Raw genomic sequence first — 16,719 nt, 5'->3', positions numbered from 1 at the left:
GAGTGCCTGGAAACACATTTTGTGCAAAACAAGACCAGCCCTGTAGTTACTTATCCTGTGCGATGATTGCTGCAACGAGTGACATGGTAATGACGTCAGATACCCGCCCGGCAAACGCCCGGCCACGCCTGGGTTTTTTCAAACACTCCCAGAAAACTGTTAGTTTACACCCAGAAACGCCCTCTGTCAATCTTGCGTTCAGCTGTGCGATTGGAATAGTCGCTAGAACCAATGCAAAACCACAAAGGACTTCGTACCCGTACAACGCGCCTGCGCATTGCGGTGCATACGCAGATTAGCCGTTTTTTTCACTGATCACTATGCAGCGAACAACGGCAGCTAGCGATCAACTCGGAATGGCCCCCTTAGTGCTGTATTACCTGTGCTCAGTAGAGTGGGATAAAGTGAGACTCACCCCACTTCCAGGACCAATCAATACGTTTGCAAACGCTGAGTGGATCCAGACGCTAATAGTGTACACCAGGGATGGGGAACCTTCGGCCCTCCAGCTGTTGTTGAACTACACATACCAGCATGCCTCGCTACAGTTTTGCCATTTGGCCATGCTAAAACTGTTGCAGGGCATGCTGGGATGTGTAGTTCAACAACAGCTGGAGGGCCGAAGGTTCCCCATCCCTGGTGTACACAACCACTCCGTGAACCTATAGTGAACACAGACGCCCAAGTGAACACTGACGCACCAGTCACAAAGCCGCCTATGCTGTGACTGGGTCCCCTTAGTACACAGCGTCTCAGACGGAAGCGGGAAAACAGTTCATGGAGAGAGACTCAGAGGAAATTGGTCATGAACCGGGGGGAGGGGCGACCAGGGAAGCGTCTGACTCTCCACTGCTGACATCAACCCTAAGGATCGCGGCCTCATACTACCCCTAGAGCCTATGATCTCTAAGGCTTAGCACTGGAGCACCCTAGGTGACAGTCGCGTCAGCGACTGTTTGGTAGTCTCCTCCCAAAACAGTGGGGCTGTGTCTGCGTTACCCCTCTAAGCGGAACCAATGCCTTACCTTCTCCCCATGCTCAGGCCACAGCTTGGTAACGTCTGCTGGACCTGCTAGTATATCCGACACAAATGCCCGCCGAAACAGCAATGTACTCGTGGGTAAGCTTAAACGTAACCGGCAGGGGGTTTCTGGAGTGACTCTTTCTAAGGTATGTATAAGACGCTTTTTAGAAAGATCACTCAAGAAAAAATAGTAAGACTATAAAAATAAAATAAGAAAGCTTATGGCTGCTAAAAAAACAGCAGCCCTCTGACCATGGGGTGGCTCCTGCAGCACCAAACAAAAACCTGATTTGCCTGTCCCAGGAGGCGGGGATATGTGGACAGGCCCGTTGCATGCTGGGGTGCCAAAAAGCTTTGACCGTTTGGGGCAAATCCGCTGTCGCTTCATCACATCCCAATGATAACCTGTGGACCCTGCAGGAGAAAGAACTTATTCATATATGATCATCTTGTGCACAGCTCAGGGTACAGATTTAAACTTCTAAAGAAGTTAATGGGTGGCACTAATTTTAGGTTTTCTAGTTGTTCCCTATTTTGGGAAGTGCTGATGCTACTAATATGGAATACCACTGCTACTATGGCACAACACTGTACAATACCACTGCTACTACGACACACCACCACTGCGCACTACCACAGCTACTATGGCACACCACAGCGCACTACCACTGCTACTATGGCACACCACTGCGCACTACCACTGCTACTATGGCACACCACAGCGCACTACCACTGCTACTACGGCACACCACTGCGCACTACCACTGCTACTATGGCACACCACTGCGCACTACCACTGCTACTATGGCACACCACTGCGCACTACCACTGCTACTATGGCACACCACTGCGCACTACCGCTGCTACTACGGCACACCACTGTGCACAGTAAAAGATATGTAAGGGGTTCCCAGATACTGATTTGGAGATAACAGGGGTGGCTACAAAGATGCATGGCCATACTCAGACAGGGAAACTACACCTGCCATAGAGCTGGTGCACGTTTTCATGGTGCGTCTAAAGATGCAACAGACGGTAATGCAGCATCTATAGACACTGGGAGTGGGCATCTTAGTCATTGCATAATCACACAAACAGATGTACACCAGGGAAAAGCTCTGCAGCAGCAATAAAGTTGCAGGTGGAACTGCAGCATAAAAAGCAAAGATAGCTGCGACCATCTCCGACTCAGAATCAGGCCCGGTTTCCGCGATTGTGGAGTAGCTGGGCCTGGTATCTTGCACACTTAGCCAAATGGAAATCCCTTTGCTAGACTGTAATATTACTATCCTAATGATATAGAAAAAAAATATATAGTTTCTTGGGTAGATTACAAAATGTCTAAGTATTTCCCAGTGAGATTGTAAAACCAGGAAAGGAGTCTACTTCCTGTTGTATAATGGGTTAAACAGAATTTTCTAAACAGAATGCTGCTGTACTTATACAGGTTGAGTATCCCATATCCAAATATTTTCCGAAATACGAAATATTCCGAAATACGGAATTTTTTGAGTGAGAGTGAGATAGGAAACCTATTAAAATATTGTATTAAATGACCTTCAGGCTGTGTGTATAAGGTGCATATGAAACATGAATGAATTGTGTGAATGTACACGCACTTTGTTTAATACATAGGGGTATATGCAATTGCTCGACCGTTTTTAAATTCGACACAATTACCCAGTCAGACACCCTCCCGCCGGGACCCGAATTCGACATATTCAATAAACGGATTCAACAGTCCCGCTGTCGAAAAACGGACCAATTGACGATAGTGTGCGTCCTGGATTCGACTTCATGGACGGCACAAAAGTGTTTAAAAAACCCTGAAAAAAAATGTGCGGGGTCCCCCCTCCTAAGCATAACCAGCCTCGGGCTCTTTGAGCCGGTCCTGGTTGTAAAAATACGGGGGGGGAAATGACAGGGGATCCCCCGTATTTTCACAACCAGCACCGGGCTCTGCGTCCGGTCCTGGTGCCAAAAATACGGGGGACAAAAAACGTAGGGGTCCCCCGTATTTTTAACACCAGCACCGGGCTCCACTAGTCAGAGAGATAATGCCACAGCCGGGGGACACTTTTATATCGGTCCCTGCGGCCGTGGCATTAAATCACTAACTAGTCACCCCTGGCCGGGGTACCCTGGAGGAGTGGGGACCCCTTAAATCAAGGGGTCCCATCCCTCAGCCACCCAAGGGCCATGGGTGAAGCCCGAGGCTGTCCCCCCCATCCAAGGGCTGCGGATGGGAGGCTGATAGCCAAGTGACAAAAATAAAGAATATTGTTTTTTATAGCAGTACTACAAGTCCCAGCTAGCCTCCCCCACAAGCTGGTACTTGGAGAACCACAAGTACCAGCATGCGGGGGGGGGGGGGGAAACGGGCCCGCTGGTACCTGTAGTTCTACTGCAAAAAAAATACCCAAATAAAAACAGTACACGCACACCGTGAAAGTAAAACTTTATTACATACATGAACGCCGACACACACATACTTACCTATGTTCACACGCCGACTCGGTCCCCTTCTCCACGTAGAGTCCACGGGGTACCTGAAAATAAAATTATATTCACCAAAATCCTGTGTAGATCTGTCGTCTTCTCCTTGTAATCCACGTACTTGGCAAAATAATAAAACGCATTTACCCGGACCACGCACTTAAAGGGGTCCCATGTTTACACATGGGACCCCTTTCCCCGAATGCCGGGACCTCCCCCGTGACTCCTGTCACAGAGGGTCCCTTTAGCCAATCAGGGAGCGCCACGTCGTGGCACTCTCCTGATTGGCTGTGCGCGTCTGAGCTGTCAGACGGTGCATAGCACTATGCCGCTCCATTATATTCAATGGTGGGAACTTTGCGGTCAGCGGTGAGGTTACTCGCGGTCAGTGGTTGACCGCGAGTAACCTCACCACTGACCGCAAAGTTCCCACCATTGAATATAATGGAGCGGCATAGTGCTATGCGCCGTCTGACAGCTCAGACGCGCACAAAATGAGGCGGACTGAAATTGACGAAATGACTGTCGAAAAGCACTGTTGTCGAATCGACATTCTTCAATTGAATATACTTTTGTCGAAAAGCCACATTTTTACCATTGCAGACATGTTGAATTGCAAAAAGTCGGATTTGAAACTGCTGTTTTTTTGACGAAAAGTACTGTATTGCATTGTCGAATCATTTTTTTGTGTCGAAAATGCCCCGTTTTTCGACATTTGCGGCAATTCGACCGCAATTGCATATACCACATAAAGTTATTACAAATATTGGCTAAAATGACCTTCAGGCTGTGTGTATAAGGTGTATATGAAACATAAATGCATTCTGTGCTTATACTTAAGTCCCATCGCCATGATATCTCATTATGGTATGCAATTATTCCAAAATACGGAAAAATCCGATATCCAAAGTACTTCTGGTCCCAAGCATTTTGGATAAGGGATACTCAACCTGTACAAATGTAATTTGCTTATAACACATGTAACTCTCACCTGAACAGTCTAATACCCTACCAGCTGAACAATGAACCTCAAGCAAGAGAACACTCATCACAGAACGGAAAAAGTGGGGGCTCAGCATACACTCTAAGATAGAGGGTAAAAAGCAATAATGATTGTATACTGGATTGTCTGGGGCTTCGTGGTTAATTAACATTGTGAAGGCAAGCATTTCAAATTCACATCGGATAGTAAGGCTTCCGATTGGTCCCCCCACTAACTAATTCCTTCTTCATCCACATTAAAGTGGTGACTGAAAATAATCCTCATTTAAATGGCAATGCAGCTTTTAACAATCACCACTTAGATGGCAATGCAGACATAGCACTATACCTACAGTACATGCCAAATTTACCACTTCACTTGCTGGGTGGCTACAAAATTGGACAGTTACATTTGTTAGGAGTCTAGGACAAGTTGCAGCATAAGAAGGGTCAGTAGAAGAAGCCATTATTAATATCATTACCTTATCAAATGCAGGGTAATAAATGCCTGCTTTGGAGTACTCTGTGAACTTGATGTGCAGACCAGTAGCATTCTCCGTAAAAGGATTGGTCCGGACAGTTCCCATTGGATTTAGCATTTCTTCAAGTTCATCTGGAAGGGAAAGGATACACAAAAGATCAGTCAGCCATACACAGAGGCCATGTGTACACTTCCAGACAGGTCATACGTACCAGGAAATGATGACCAGCTGTGCAGGACGTGTACCCCTGTCTTCAGCTGTCCTTTGTAGTCAAAGACCATGGTGTTCACCCAGGCCACAGGGGAGTGCTGTGAGACAGGTCATACATTAGCAGATAAACCAGCAGCCAAACCATACTACTATAGATGTGTTTTCATACGCCTATCCTGTTTCCGCTATATGGCAAAAACACGAATGGTGCAACTGTGACGCTCCACTACTGGCAGTGATTCTCATCCACAATTTAGCATTTTAATTTGTTAATGATGCATGACATTAGTCACTCGAATACAGTATGTTTAAATCGGAATACATACGTATTACTGGCGGCTGGGATCCCGGCCACCAGTATGCCAGCAGCAGGGCGAATGCTAGATATAGCCTCTTGCGGGCACGGTGGCTCGCTACAGGTTATCTTCGTATCGTAGACACCCACAGAGGGGGAAAAGCCTGTGGCGCCGGTATTCCGGTCGCAGCATTTCACTGTCTGTCAGGATCCCGGCGTCGCAATTGTGACCGCCAGGATCCCGACAGGCGGTCTCGTGATTGCCTCCAATTTAATCTGCTACTTTATATTAATCCTAAAAGCAGCAAAATTCAGGAAATACAGGTAGGTACGTAATCTAGACAAAAAGGCCAAAGACAGGAGGTCTTACGATATAATATAGAACCTCTGTCTTCGCTTTTTACCCAGATAACGTACTTTGGCCTGAATTTTGTGTACTGAGTACTTAACATACCACATTAAGATGCATATTTAAAGAGCAGCTAAGTCGCAAAGTCTCTGACGCGCCAAATGGAGCCACTTGACATGATTTGGGGATAGATGTATATGGACAAACCTATACATCACCACTAACATACGAGACCTAACATGGGGAATTTTTAACTTGAATGATCAACTACTTTGTTGTAACACGGAACCAAAATTACCGGGGTAATATAACATTTATAAATGCACATCTGATAAACAAGAGATACGTACTGTTTTGCCAGCTTTCTTAATGGTCTGGTATTTAGCGTTCGATGGTTTGTTAACCTTCTTGTTCTTTGTTTTGTCCAGCACAGCATAAATCGCCAAACAGAGTCGTGACATCCGCGGTAGATCACATACAGAGATATCAAACTCAAACGTCTCATTCCACAGATGGTCATTTTTACCTGCCATCTCCGTAGTCATGACGGGTTTAGCTAACAATTCAGTGCCATGGAACAAGCCAGCCCGCACCACTACCTGGGGGGACACACAAAACACAGTGAATGTTACAGAACCACAGGTCACACACTAACAAAAAAACATTGCAACATTCCAGAATGGAGTGTGCTCAGTTGTCATGTGCTGATATACACACCAATGACTTCAATAACCCTGTGATAAGGGCAATGCTACAGCAAATAAGCACCCATAGATAGAAGTCTATACATAGGCTTACCATATCATCCCTTTAAACCAGGACACTCTGGAATTACACAGGTTCTGTGGCAGATTAAAATCAGGCGACATGCAGACTCGAAGTCAGTCAGCCACAGAACCTGTGTAATTCACTATTGTCCTTGTTTAAAGGGACAGTATGGTAATCCTGTTTAGTCGGATTGAGAAATGTGAAGGCGTATCTGGGCGCTCATGTGTAGAATATATATATATATATATATATATATATATATATATATATATACACATATATATATATATATATATATATATATATATATATATATATATATATATATATATATATATATTGGTTTTTTTTCACAGATATCTGGTAAACCTCCATCTTATTCACTGTCATTATAAATATTATTAGCGAATTGTTTTATTCATGCACAATATTGTTTTGAAGAATTAAACCTGTTGGAACGTACTACACCATATTGTGCTTTTCACGTATACACCATCTATATGTGGAGACATGCAAGAGTGATTTGAAGAAATATTTGAAAACGTCTAAGGGAAGTACTGCTCCTCATTTTTTTCATTTCTATTATACTTCTCTAAGCGCATTTATCTGATCGCCATTGTCTTGTGTTATATATACTCAGTATGGTAAGCCTATCTATACACCCAACTTGCTGGCTGTTTAAAAAACTAGTTTGATATGTGAAAGTCTTATAAACAAATTTAGCATGAGCGTTTCAGGAAGACCAGTGAAAGCTCCTGCGACATGTGCAGGATTGCTTGTTGTTTATCTTTCCACTTGATTGGAGAAACTATTACTTCTACAATTATAGTAGGCTATAGGGTGGTAAACAGAGATCCATGCTTAGATTCTAAGCAATCTGACTAGAATGCTTAGAAATTAAGCACTGATCTCTCAAGTGTGTATGGTGCCGGCGACAGTGATGCGCAGTTCCGCATGCCGCTATTGCCGGCTCTAGATTTGGCATGCATGCATGCCAAATCTAGTGAGATCGTTCATTTCACCGCTGTGTGAAATGAGTGCCCCCCTCCTCGCTCAGCACACATCACTCTGAGTAGGGGGAGAGGTGTGCTGAGCGGTCTGTGCTAGATCGCTCAGCACACATCTCCCCCGTGTGTACGGGGCTTATGACCGTAGATAATAAATTGCTTTCAGAGAATTACATGGCAGACGCAAATACACGGCGATTTCCAGTGTAATATTCATGAGGGTACCTGGGCTTGAACTTCCACAGCAGCGAGAGCCATAGGTTGCCTACCTGCTTTCTATAACAGTACAGGAATGCCAGAGGCATATTTTTCCTATCAGCAATGGATTCTTATGCGAGGAAAGTGTATTATGTGCAGGACAGTCTGCTAAGAGTTTAGGGTGAATATACGCCCACAGGAACAGTCTATGCCCTGTATGGGGACCAGGGAGCATGAGTTGGCACGCAGTACACATACTGCGGAGACATTTAACGGTTAAGAAAACTGAACTAAAAAAAAAGTGCATGAAAACAAATAACTGATCTTTTACTCGTTTTCAATAATAAAAATAGATTTATATAGCAATTTTTATCCAATATGACTCAAGGAGCTTAAATAATGTGACATTCTGAAAGCAAGAGGCTTTCCTATAAAGAAGAAAAAATATATCTTACTGTATCCTCTGTGTTCAACTTGCTTCCCTTTATCAGTGTAATCTTGTAGGGTTCATTCAAATCCCAGACATTCTGCGCCATCATCTAGAAGAGAAACCACAAGTGTTATACTCTCACCAATGACGGATCTTCAGGAGTAGAGGATACAAGTGGTCCTCTTTTACACATACACCTGAATATTTTTGATCCAAAATAAGAACAGCGCCCCCCCCCCCCCCCCCCCCCCACACACACACACATTTTAACACTATTAATGAGTGTTCATAACTCCCAACTGTCACAGTCCCATTTTCTTGGGACTGTCCCGATGTCCCACCCACAGAACGCAGTGTCCAGCAGTAGAGTGGGGTGCAGTTGGGGCGGTCAGACACCGCTGCTCTGTTAAGCGAGCAACAGTGTTTGTTATGAGAGCAGTGGATAAAAAGAGGACACGCACATGTACACGGCATCAGCACAATGCGGGAACAGCCCAGCATCTCCGGGAGTGTTGGGCGCACCCCCAGAGCGACGAAATGGGGGATGCCGTAAAGCCACACCCCCATATCCACAAGGCATGCACGCCTTTGATGCGTAGAGTTCCACGCCACTGGTCACCAATGTTGGGAGGTAGGAGTGTGTTGCTAATCCCATTGTGACCTAATTTCAGCTGGGTTTAGACTCAAAACCCCAAAGTTTGGGTGTGCTCGGTTTTCAGTAAACCTGATCCACTCATCTCAATTGAACAGTAGTACTTTGTAACAGAAAGTAGCACTAGTAAAGGAGGATTGTGTCTTCCCAGGTTCTGTGTTCTGAATATGTTCCCAAAGTGTGACCATCCTGGAAGAGTATCTGTGCTATAAACCAGTTGCAACAGCCCACGGTGGAACCCTTACTCTGCTGTGAGCTGGAACTGCACAAGAAAAAATACGTGATCATTGCAGATAGAGTTATATTTTAAACAAGGAAAGAACCATTCCACGTAACAGGAACTGATTTGATGAAGAAATCATACTGGGCTAGTTGTCGATGTATTATAGATTATATTGCTGTATATTCCTAGAATGGAATTATACAGATACAGTACCTAATTGTAAAATGGCAGACTAAAAACAACACCACTCCCAAAGTCTCCTTTCTGGGTAGTACTGCCTTGATATTCCTATTTTGTAATCAAGCACTTACTATAGCTGGTCTCACCAACAACAAAATAATAAACCCAAATTACATCAACTGTATTATTTGACACCACAAATGTTCCACAGCACCTAACAATATACATAAACAAATGGACAAGACAAGAAAACAACGACTCACAGTACAAGACAATGTAGGACAAGTACCAGGTATATAAACATTGTTGCATCAGGAGAGAGGACACTAAAAATAAGAATTTACTTACCGATAATTCTATTTCTCATAGTCCGTAGTGGATGCTGGGGACTCCGAAAGGACCATGGGGAATAGCGGCTCCGCAGGAGACTGGGCACAAAGTAAAAGCTTTAGGACTAGCTGGTGTGCACTGGCTCCTCCCCCTATGACCCTCCTCCAAGCCTCAGTTAGGATACTGTGCCCGGACGAGCGTACACAATAAGGAAGGATTTTGAATCCCGGGTAAGACTCATACCAGCCACACCAATCACACCGTACAACTTGTGATCTGAACCCAGTTAACAGCATGATAACAGAAGGAGCCTCTGAAAAGATGGCTCACAACAACAATAACCCGATTTTTGTAATAATAACTATGTACAAGTAATGCAGACAATCCGCACTTTGGATGGGCGCCCAGCATCCACTACGGACTATGAGAAATAGAATTATCGGTAAGTAAATTCTTATTTTCTCTAACGTCCTAGTGGATGCTGGGGACTCCGAAAGGACCATGGGGATTATACCAAAGCTCCCAAACGGGCGGGAGAGTGCGGATGACTCTGCAGCACCGAATGAGAGAACTCCAGGTCCTCCTCAGCCAGGGTATCAAATTTGTAGAATTTAGCAAACGTGTTTGCCCCTGACCAAGTAGCTGCTCGGCAAAGTTGTAAAGCCGAGACCCCTCGGGCAGCCGCCCAAGATGAGCCCACTTTCCGTGTGGAATGGGCTTTTACAGATTTTGGCTGTGGCAGGCCTGCCACAGAATGTGCAAGCTGAATTGTACTACAAATCCAACGAGCAATCGTCTGCTTAGAAGCAGGAGCACCCAGCTTGCTGGGTGCATACAGGATAAACAGCGAATCAGATTTTCTGACTCCAGCAGTCCTGGAAACATATATTTTCAGGGCCCTGACTACGTCCAGCAACTTGGAATCCTCCAAGTCCCTAGTAGCCGCAGGCACCACAATAGGCTGGTTTAAGTGAAATGCTGAAACCACCTTAGGAAGAAATTGAGGACGAGTCCTCAATTCTGCCCTGTCCGTATGAAAAATTAGGTAAGGGCTTTTATAGGATAAAGCCGCCAATTCAGAGACACGCCTGGCTGAAGCCAGGGCTAACAGCATTACCACTTTCCATGTGAGATATTTTAAGTCCACAGTGGTGAGTGGTTCAAACCAATGTGATTTTAGGAATCCCAAAACTACATTGAGATCCCAAGGTGCCACTGGAGGCACAAAAGGAGGCTGTATATGCAGTACTCCCTTGACAAACGTCTGAACTTCAGGAACAGAAGCCAGTTCTTTTTGGAAGAATATTGACAGGGCCGAAATTTGAACCTTAATGGACCCTAATTTGAGGCCCATAGACAGTCCTGTTTGCAGGAAATGCAGGAAACGACCCAGTTGAAATTCCTCTGTAAGGGCCTTCCTGGCCTCGCACCACGCAACATATTTACGCCAAATACGGTGATAATGTTGTATGGTTACATCCTTCCTGGCTTTGATCAGGGTAGGGATGACTTCATCCGGAATGCCTTTTTCCTTCAGGATCCGGCGTTCAACCGCCATGCCGTCAAACGCAGCCGCGGTAAGTCTTGGAACAGACATGGTCCCTGCTGGAGCAGGTCCTTTCTTAGAGGTAGAGGCCACGGGTCTTCCGTGAGCATCTCTTGAATTTCCGGGTACCAAGTCCTTCTTGGCCAATCCGGAGCCACGAGTATAGTCTTTACTCCTCTCCTTCTTATGATTCTCAGTACTTTTGGTATGAGAGGAAGAGGAGGGAACACATACACTGACTGGTACACCCACGGTGTTACCAGAGCGTCCACAGCTATTGCCTGAGGGTCCCTTGACCTGGCGCAATATCTGTCCAGTTTTTTGTTGAGACGGGACGCCATCATGTCCACCTTTGGTTTTTCCCAACGGTTCATAATCATGTGGAAGACTTCTGGGTGAAGTCCCCACTCCCCCGGGTGAAGATCGTGTCTGCTGAGGAAGTCTGCTTCCCAGTTGTCCACTCCCGGAATGAACACTGCTGACAGTGCTATCACATGATTCTCCGCCCAGCGAAGAATCCTTGCCACTTCCATCATTGCCCTCCTGCTTCTTGTGCCGCCCTGTCTGTTTACGTGGGCGACTGCCGTGATGTTGTCCGACTGGATCAACACCGGCTGACCCTGAAGCAGAGGTCTTGCCTGACTTAGGGCATTGTAAATGGCCCTTAGTTCCAGGATATTTATGTGAAGTGACGTTTCCATGCTTGACCACAAGCCCTGGAAATTTCTTCCCTGTGTGACTGCTCCCCAGCCTCTCAGGCTGGCATCCGTGGTCACCAGGACCCAATCCTGAATGCCGAATCTGCGGCCCTCTAGGAGATGAGCACTCTGTAACCACCACAGGAGAGACACCCTTGTCCTTGGAGACAGGGTTATCCGCTGATGCATTTGAAGATGCGATCCGGACCATTTGTCCAGAAGATCCCACTGAAAAGTTCTTGCGTGGAATCTGCCGAATGGAATCGCTTCGTAAGAAGCCACCATCTTTCCCAGGACCCTTGTGCATTGATGTACTGACACTTGGCCTGGTCTTAGGAGGTTCCTGACTAGGTCGGATAACTCCTTGGCTTTCTCCTCCGGGAGAAACACCTTTTTCTGTACTGTGTCCAGAATCATCCCTAGGAACAGCAGACGTGTCGTCGGAATCAGCTGTGATTTTGGAATATTTAGAATCCATCCGTGCTGTCGTAGTACTACTTGAGATAGTGCTACTCCGACCTCTAACTGTTCTCTGGACCTTGCCCTTATCAGGAGATCGTCCAAGTAAGGGATAATTAAGACGCCTTTTCTTCGAAGAAGAATCATCATTTCGGCCATTACCTTGGTAAAGACCCGGGGTGCCGTGGACAATCCAAACGGCAGCGTCTGAAACTGATGGTGACAGTTCTGTACCACAAACCTGAGGTACCCTTGGTGAGAAGAGCAAATTGGGACATGGAGGTAAGCATCCTTGATGTCCAGAGACACCATATAGTCCCCTTCTTCCAGGTTCGCTATCACTGCTCTGAGTGACTCCATCTTGAACTTGAACCTTTTTATGTAAGTGTTCAAGGATTTCAGATTTAACATGGGTCTCACCGAGCCGTCCGGCTTCGGTACCACAAACAGCGTGGAATAATACCCCTTTTCCTGTTGTAGGAGGGGTACCTTGATTATCACCTGCTGGGAATACAGCTTGTGAATGGCTTCCAATACCGCCTCCCTGTCGGGGGGAGACGTTGGTAAAGCAGACTTCAGGAACCGGCGAGGGGGAGACGTCTCGAATTCCAATTTGTACCCCTGAGATACTACCTGCAGGATCCAGGGGTCCACTTGCGAGTGTGCCCACTGCGCGCTGAAATTCTTGAGACGGGCCCCCACCGTGCCCGAGTCCGCTTGTAAGGCCCCAGCGTCATGCTGAGGACTTGGCAGAAGCGGGGGAGGGCTTCTGTTCGTGGGAAGAGGCTGTTTGCTGCAGTCTTTTTCCCCTTCCTCTGCCCCGGGGCAGATATGAGTGGCCTTTTGCCCGCTTGCCCTTATGGGGACGAAAGGACTGAGCCTGAAAAGACGGTATCTTTTTCTGCTGCGAGGTGACTTGGGGTAAAAAGGTGGATTTTCCAGCCGTTGCCGTGGCCACCAGGTCCGATAGACCGACCCCAAATAACTCCTCCCCTTTATACGGCAATACTTCCATATGCCGTTTGGAATCCGCATCCCCTGACCACTGTCGCGTCCATAATCCTCTTCTGGCAGAAATGGACATCGCACTTACTCTTGATGCCAGAGTGCAAATATCCCTCTGTGCATCTCGCATATATAGAAATGCATCCTTTAAATGCTCTATAGTCAATAATATATTGTCCCTGTCCAGGGTATCAATATTTTCAGTCAGGGAATCCGACCAAGCCACCCCAGCACTGCACATCCAGGCTGAGGCGATTGCTGGTCGCAGTATAATACCAGTATGTGTGTATATACTTTTAAGGATATTTTCCAGCTTCCTATCAGCTGGTTCCTTGAGGGCGGCCGTATCAGGGGACGGTAACGCCACTTGTTTTGATAAGCGTGTGAGCGCCTTATCTACACTAGGGGGTGTTTCCCAACGCGCCCTAACCTCTGGTGGGAAAGGGTATCATGCCAATAATTTTTTAGAAATTAGCAGTTTTTTATCGGGGGAAACCCACGCTTCATCACACACCTCATTTAATTCATCTGATTCAGGAAAAACTACGGGTAGTTTTTTCACACCCCACATAATACCCTTTTTTGTGGTACTGGTATTATCAGAAATGTTCAAAACCTCCTTCATTGCCGTGATCATGTAACGTGTGGCCCTACTGGAAAATACGTTTGTTTCCTCACCGTCGACACTGGAGTCAGTGTCCGTGTCAGTGTCTGTATCGACCTGAGGTAACGGGCGTTTTATAGCCCCTGACGGTGTTTGAGACGCCTGTACAGGTATTAACTGATTTGCCGGCTGTCTCATGTCGTCAACAGTCTTTTGTAAAGTGCCGACACTATCACGTAATTCTTTCCATAAGACCATCCAGTCAGGTGTCGACTCCCTAGGGGGTGACATCACTAACACAGGCAATTGCTCCGCCTCCACACCATTTTCCTCCTCATACATGTCGACACAGCGTACCGACACACAGCACACACACAGGAAATGCTCTGATAGAGGACAGGACCCCACTAGCCCTTTGGGGAGACAGAGGGAGAGTTTGCCAGCACACACCAGAGCGCTATATATATATATATATATATATATATATATATATATATATATATATATATATATATATATATATACAGGGATAACCTTATATAAGTGTTTTTCCCTAATATAGCTGCTGTATATATTAATATGCCAATTTAGTGCCCCCCCCCTCTCTTGTTTTACCCTGTTTCTGTTGTGCAGGACTGCAGGGGAGAGTCAGGGAGCCTTCCTCCAACGGAGCTGTGAGGAAAAAATGGCGCTTGTGTGCTGAGGAGATAGGCTCCGCCCCTTTTTCGGCGGCCTTTCTCCCGCTTTTTTGTGGAAAACTGGCAGGGGTTAAATACATCCATATAGCCCAGGAGCTATATGTGATGTATTTTTAGCCATTTAAGGTATTTTCATTGCGTCCCAGGGCGCCCCCCCCAGCGCCCTGCACCCTCAGTGACCGGAGTGTGAAGTGTGCTGAGAGCAATGGCGCACAGCTGCGGTGCTGTGCGCTACCTTATTGAAGACAGGACGTCTTCTGCCGCCGATTTTCCGGACCTCTTCACTCTTCTGGCTCTGTAAGGGGGCCGGCGGCGCGGCTCCGGGACCCATCCATGGCTGGGCCTGTGATCGTCCCTCTGGAGCTAATGTCCAGTAGCCTAAGAAGCCCAATCCACTCTGCACGCAGGTGAGTTCGCTTCTTCTCCCCTTAGTCCCTCGATGCAGTGAGCCTGTTGCCAGCAGGTCTCACTGAAAATAAAAAAATAAGATTTTACTTACCGATAAATCTATTTCTCGGAGTCCGTAGTGGATGCTGGGGTTCCTGAAAGGACCATGGGGAATAGCGGCTCCGCAGGAGACAGGGCACAAAAAGTAAAGCTTTTCCAGATCAGGTGGTGTGCACTGGCTCCTCCCCCTATGACCCTCCTCCAGACTCCAGTTAGGTACTGTGCCCGGACGAGCGTACACAATAAGGGAGGATTTTGAATCCCGGGTAAGACTCATACCAGCCACACCAATCACACCGTACAACTTGTGATCTAAACCCAGTTAACAGTATGATAACAGCGGAGCCTCTGAAAGATGGCTTCCTTCAACAATAACCCGAATTAGTTAACAATAACTATGTACAATTATTGCAGATAATCCGCACTTGGGATGGGCGCCCAGCATCCACTACGGACTCCGAGAAATAGATTTATCGGTAAGTAAAATCTTATTTTCTCTATCGTCCTAGTGGATGCTGGGGTTCCTGAAAGGACCATGGGGATTATACCAAAGCTCCCAAACGGGCGGGAGAGTGCGGATGACTCTGCAGCACCGAATGAGAGAACTCCAGGTCCTCCTGAGCCAGAGTATCAAATTTGTAAAATTTTACAAACGTGTTCTCCCCTGACCACGTAGCTGCTCGGCAGAGTTGTAATGCCGAGACCCCTCGGGCAGCCGCCCAAGATGAGCCCACTTTCCTTGTGGAGTGGGCCTTTACAGATTTAGGCTGTGGCAGGCCTGCCACAGAATGTGCAAGTTGGATTGTGCTACAGATCCAACGAGCAATCGTCTGCTTAGACGCAGGAGCACCCATCTTGTTGGGTGCATACAATATAAACAACGAGTCAGATTTTCTGACTCCAGCTGTCCTTGCAATATATATTTTTAATGCTCTGACAACGTCCAGTAACTTGGAGTCCTCCAAGTCACTTGTAGCCGCAGGCACTACAATAGGCTGGTTCAGATGAAATGCTGACACCACCTTAGGGAGAAAATGCGGACGAGTCCGCAGTTCTGCCCTGTCCGAATGGAAAATCAGATATGGGCTTTTGTAAGATAAAGCTGCCAGTTCTGACACTCTCCTGGCCGAAGCCAGGGCTAGAAGCATGGTCACTTTCCATGTGAGATATTTCAAATCCACCTTTTTTAGTGGTTCAAACCAATGAGATTTTAGGAAGTCCAAAACCACATTGAGATCCCACGGTGCCACTGGAGGCACCACAGGAGGCTGTATATGCAGCACTCCCTTAACAAAGGTCTGGACTTCAGGGACTGAAGCCAATTCTTTTTGAAAGAAAATCGACAGGGCCGAAATTTGAACCTTAATAGATCCCAATTTGAGACCCATAGACAATCCTGATTGCAGGAAATGTAGGAATCGACCCAGTTGAAATTCCTCCGTCGGAGCACTCCGATCTTCGCACCACGCAACATATTTTCGCCAAATTCGGTGATAATGTTGCACGGTTACTTCCTTCCTTGCTTTAATCAAAGTAGGAATGACTTCTTCCGGCATGCCTTTTTCCTTTAGGATCCGGCGTTCAACCGCCATGCCGTCAAACGCAGCCGCGGTAAGTCTTGAAACAGACAGGGACCC

General features: G+C 46.5%; 1 protein-coding gene across 6 annotated transcripts in view; it reads right to left on the bottom strand.

Annotated features, from left to right (window-relative positions):
* Positions 1 to 16,719, bottom strand: part of PIK3CB (phosphatidylinositol-4,5-bisphosphate 3-kinase catalytic subunit beta) — a 403,067-nt gene that overhangs the window by 76,543 nt on the left and 309,805 nt on the right. For all 6 annotated transcript variants that reach the window (XM_063915643.1, XM_063915645.1, XM_063915642.1 and 3 more), the window contains 4 exons: positions 8,266 to 8,349; positions 6,188 to 6,436; positions 5,195 to 5,291; positions 4,984 to 5,114 (listed from right to left, as the gene is read on the bottom strand). In XM_063915643.1, the coding sequence (XP_063771713.1) occupies positions 4,984 to 5,114; positions 5,195 to 5,291; positions 6,188 to 6,436; positions 8,266 to 8,349 (561 nt within the window). The remainder of the gene's footprint in view (positions 1 to 4,983; positions 5,115 to 5,194; positions 5,292 to 6,187; positions 6,437 to 8,265; positions 8,350 to 16,719) is intronic.

Source organism: Pseudophryne corroboree, chromosome 4, assembly GCF_028390025.1.
Source record: "Pseudophryne corroboree isolate aPseCor3 chromosome 4, aPseCor3.hap2, whole genome shotgun sequence".
Classification (NCBI taxonomy): Eukaryota; Metazoa; Chordata; class Amphibia; order Anura; family Myobatrachidae; genus Pseudophryne; species Pseudophryne corroboree.
This window is presented reverse-complemented; position numbering and strand designations above follow the sequence as displayed.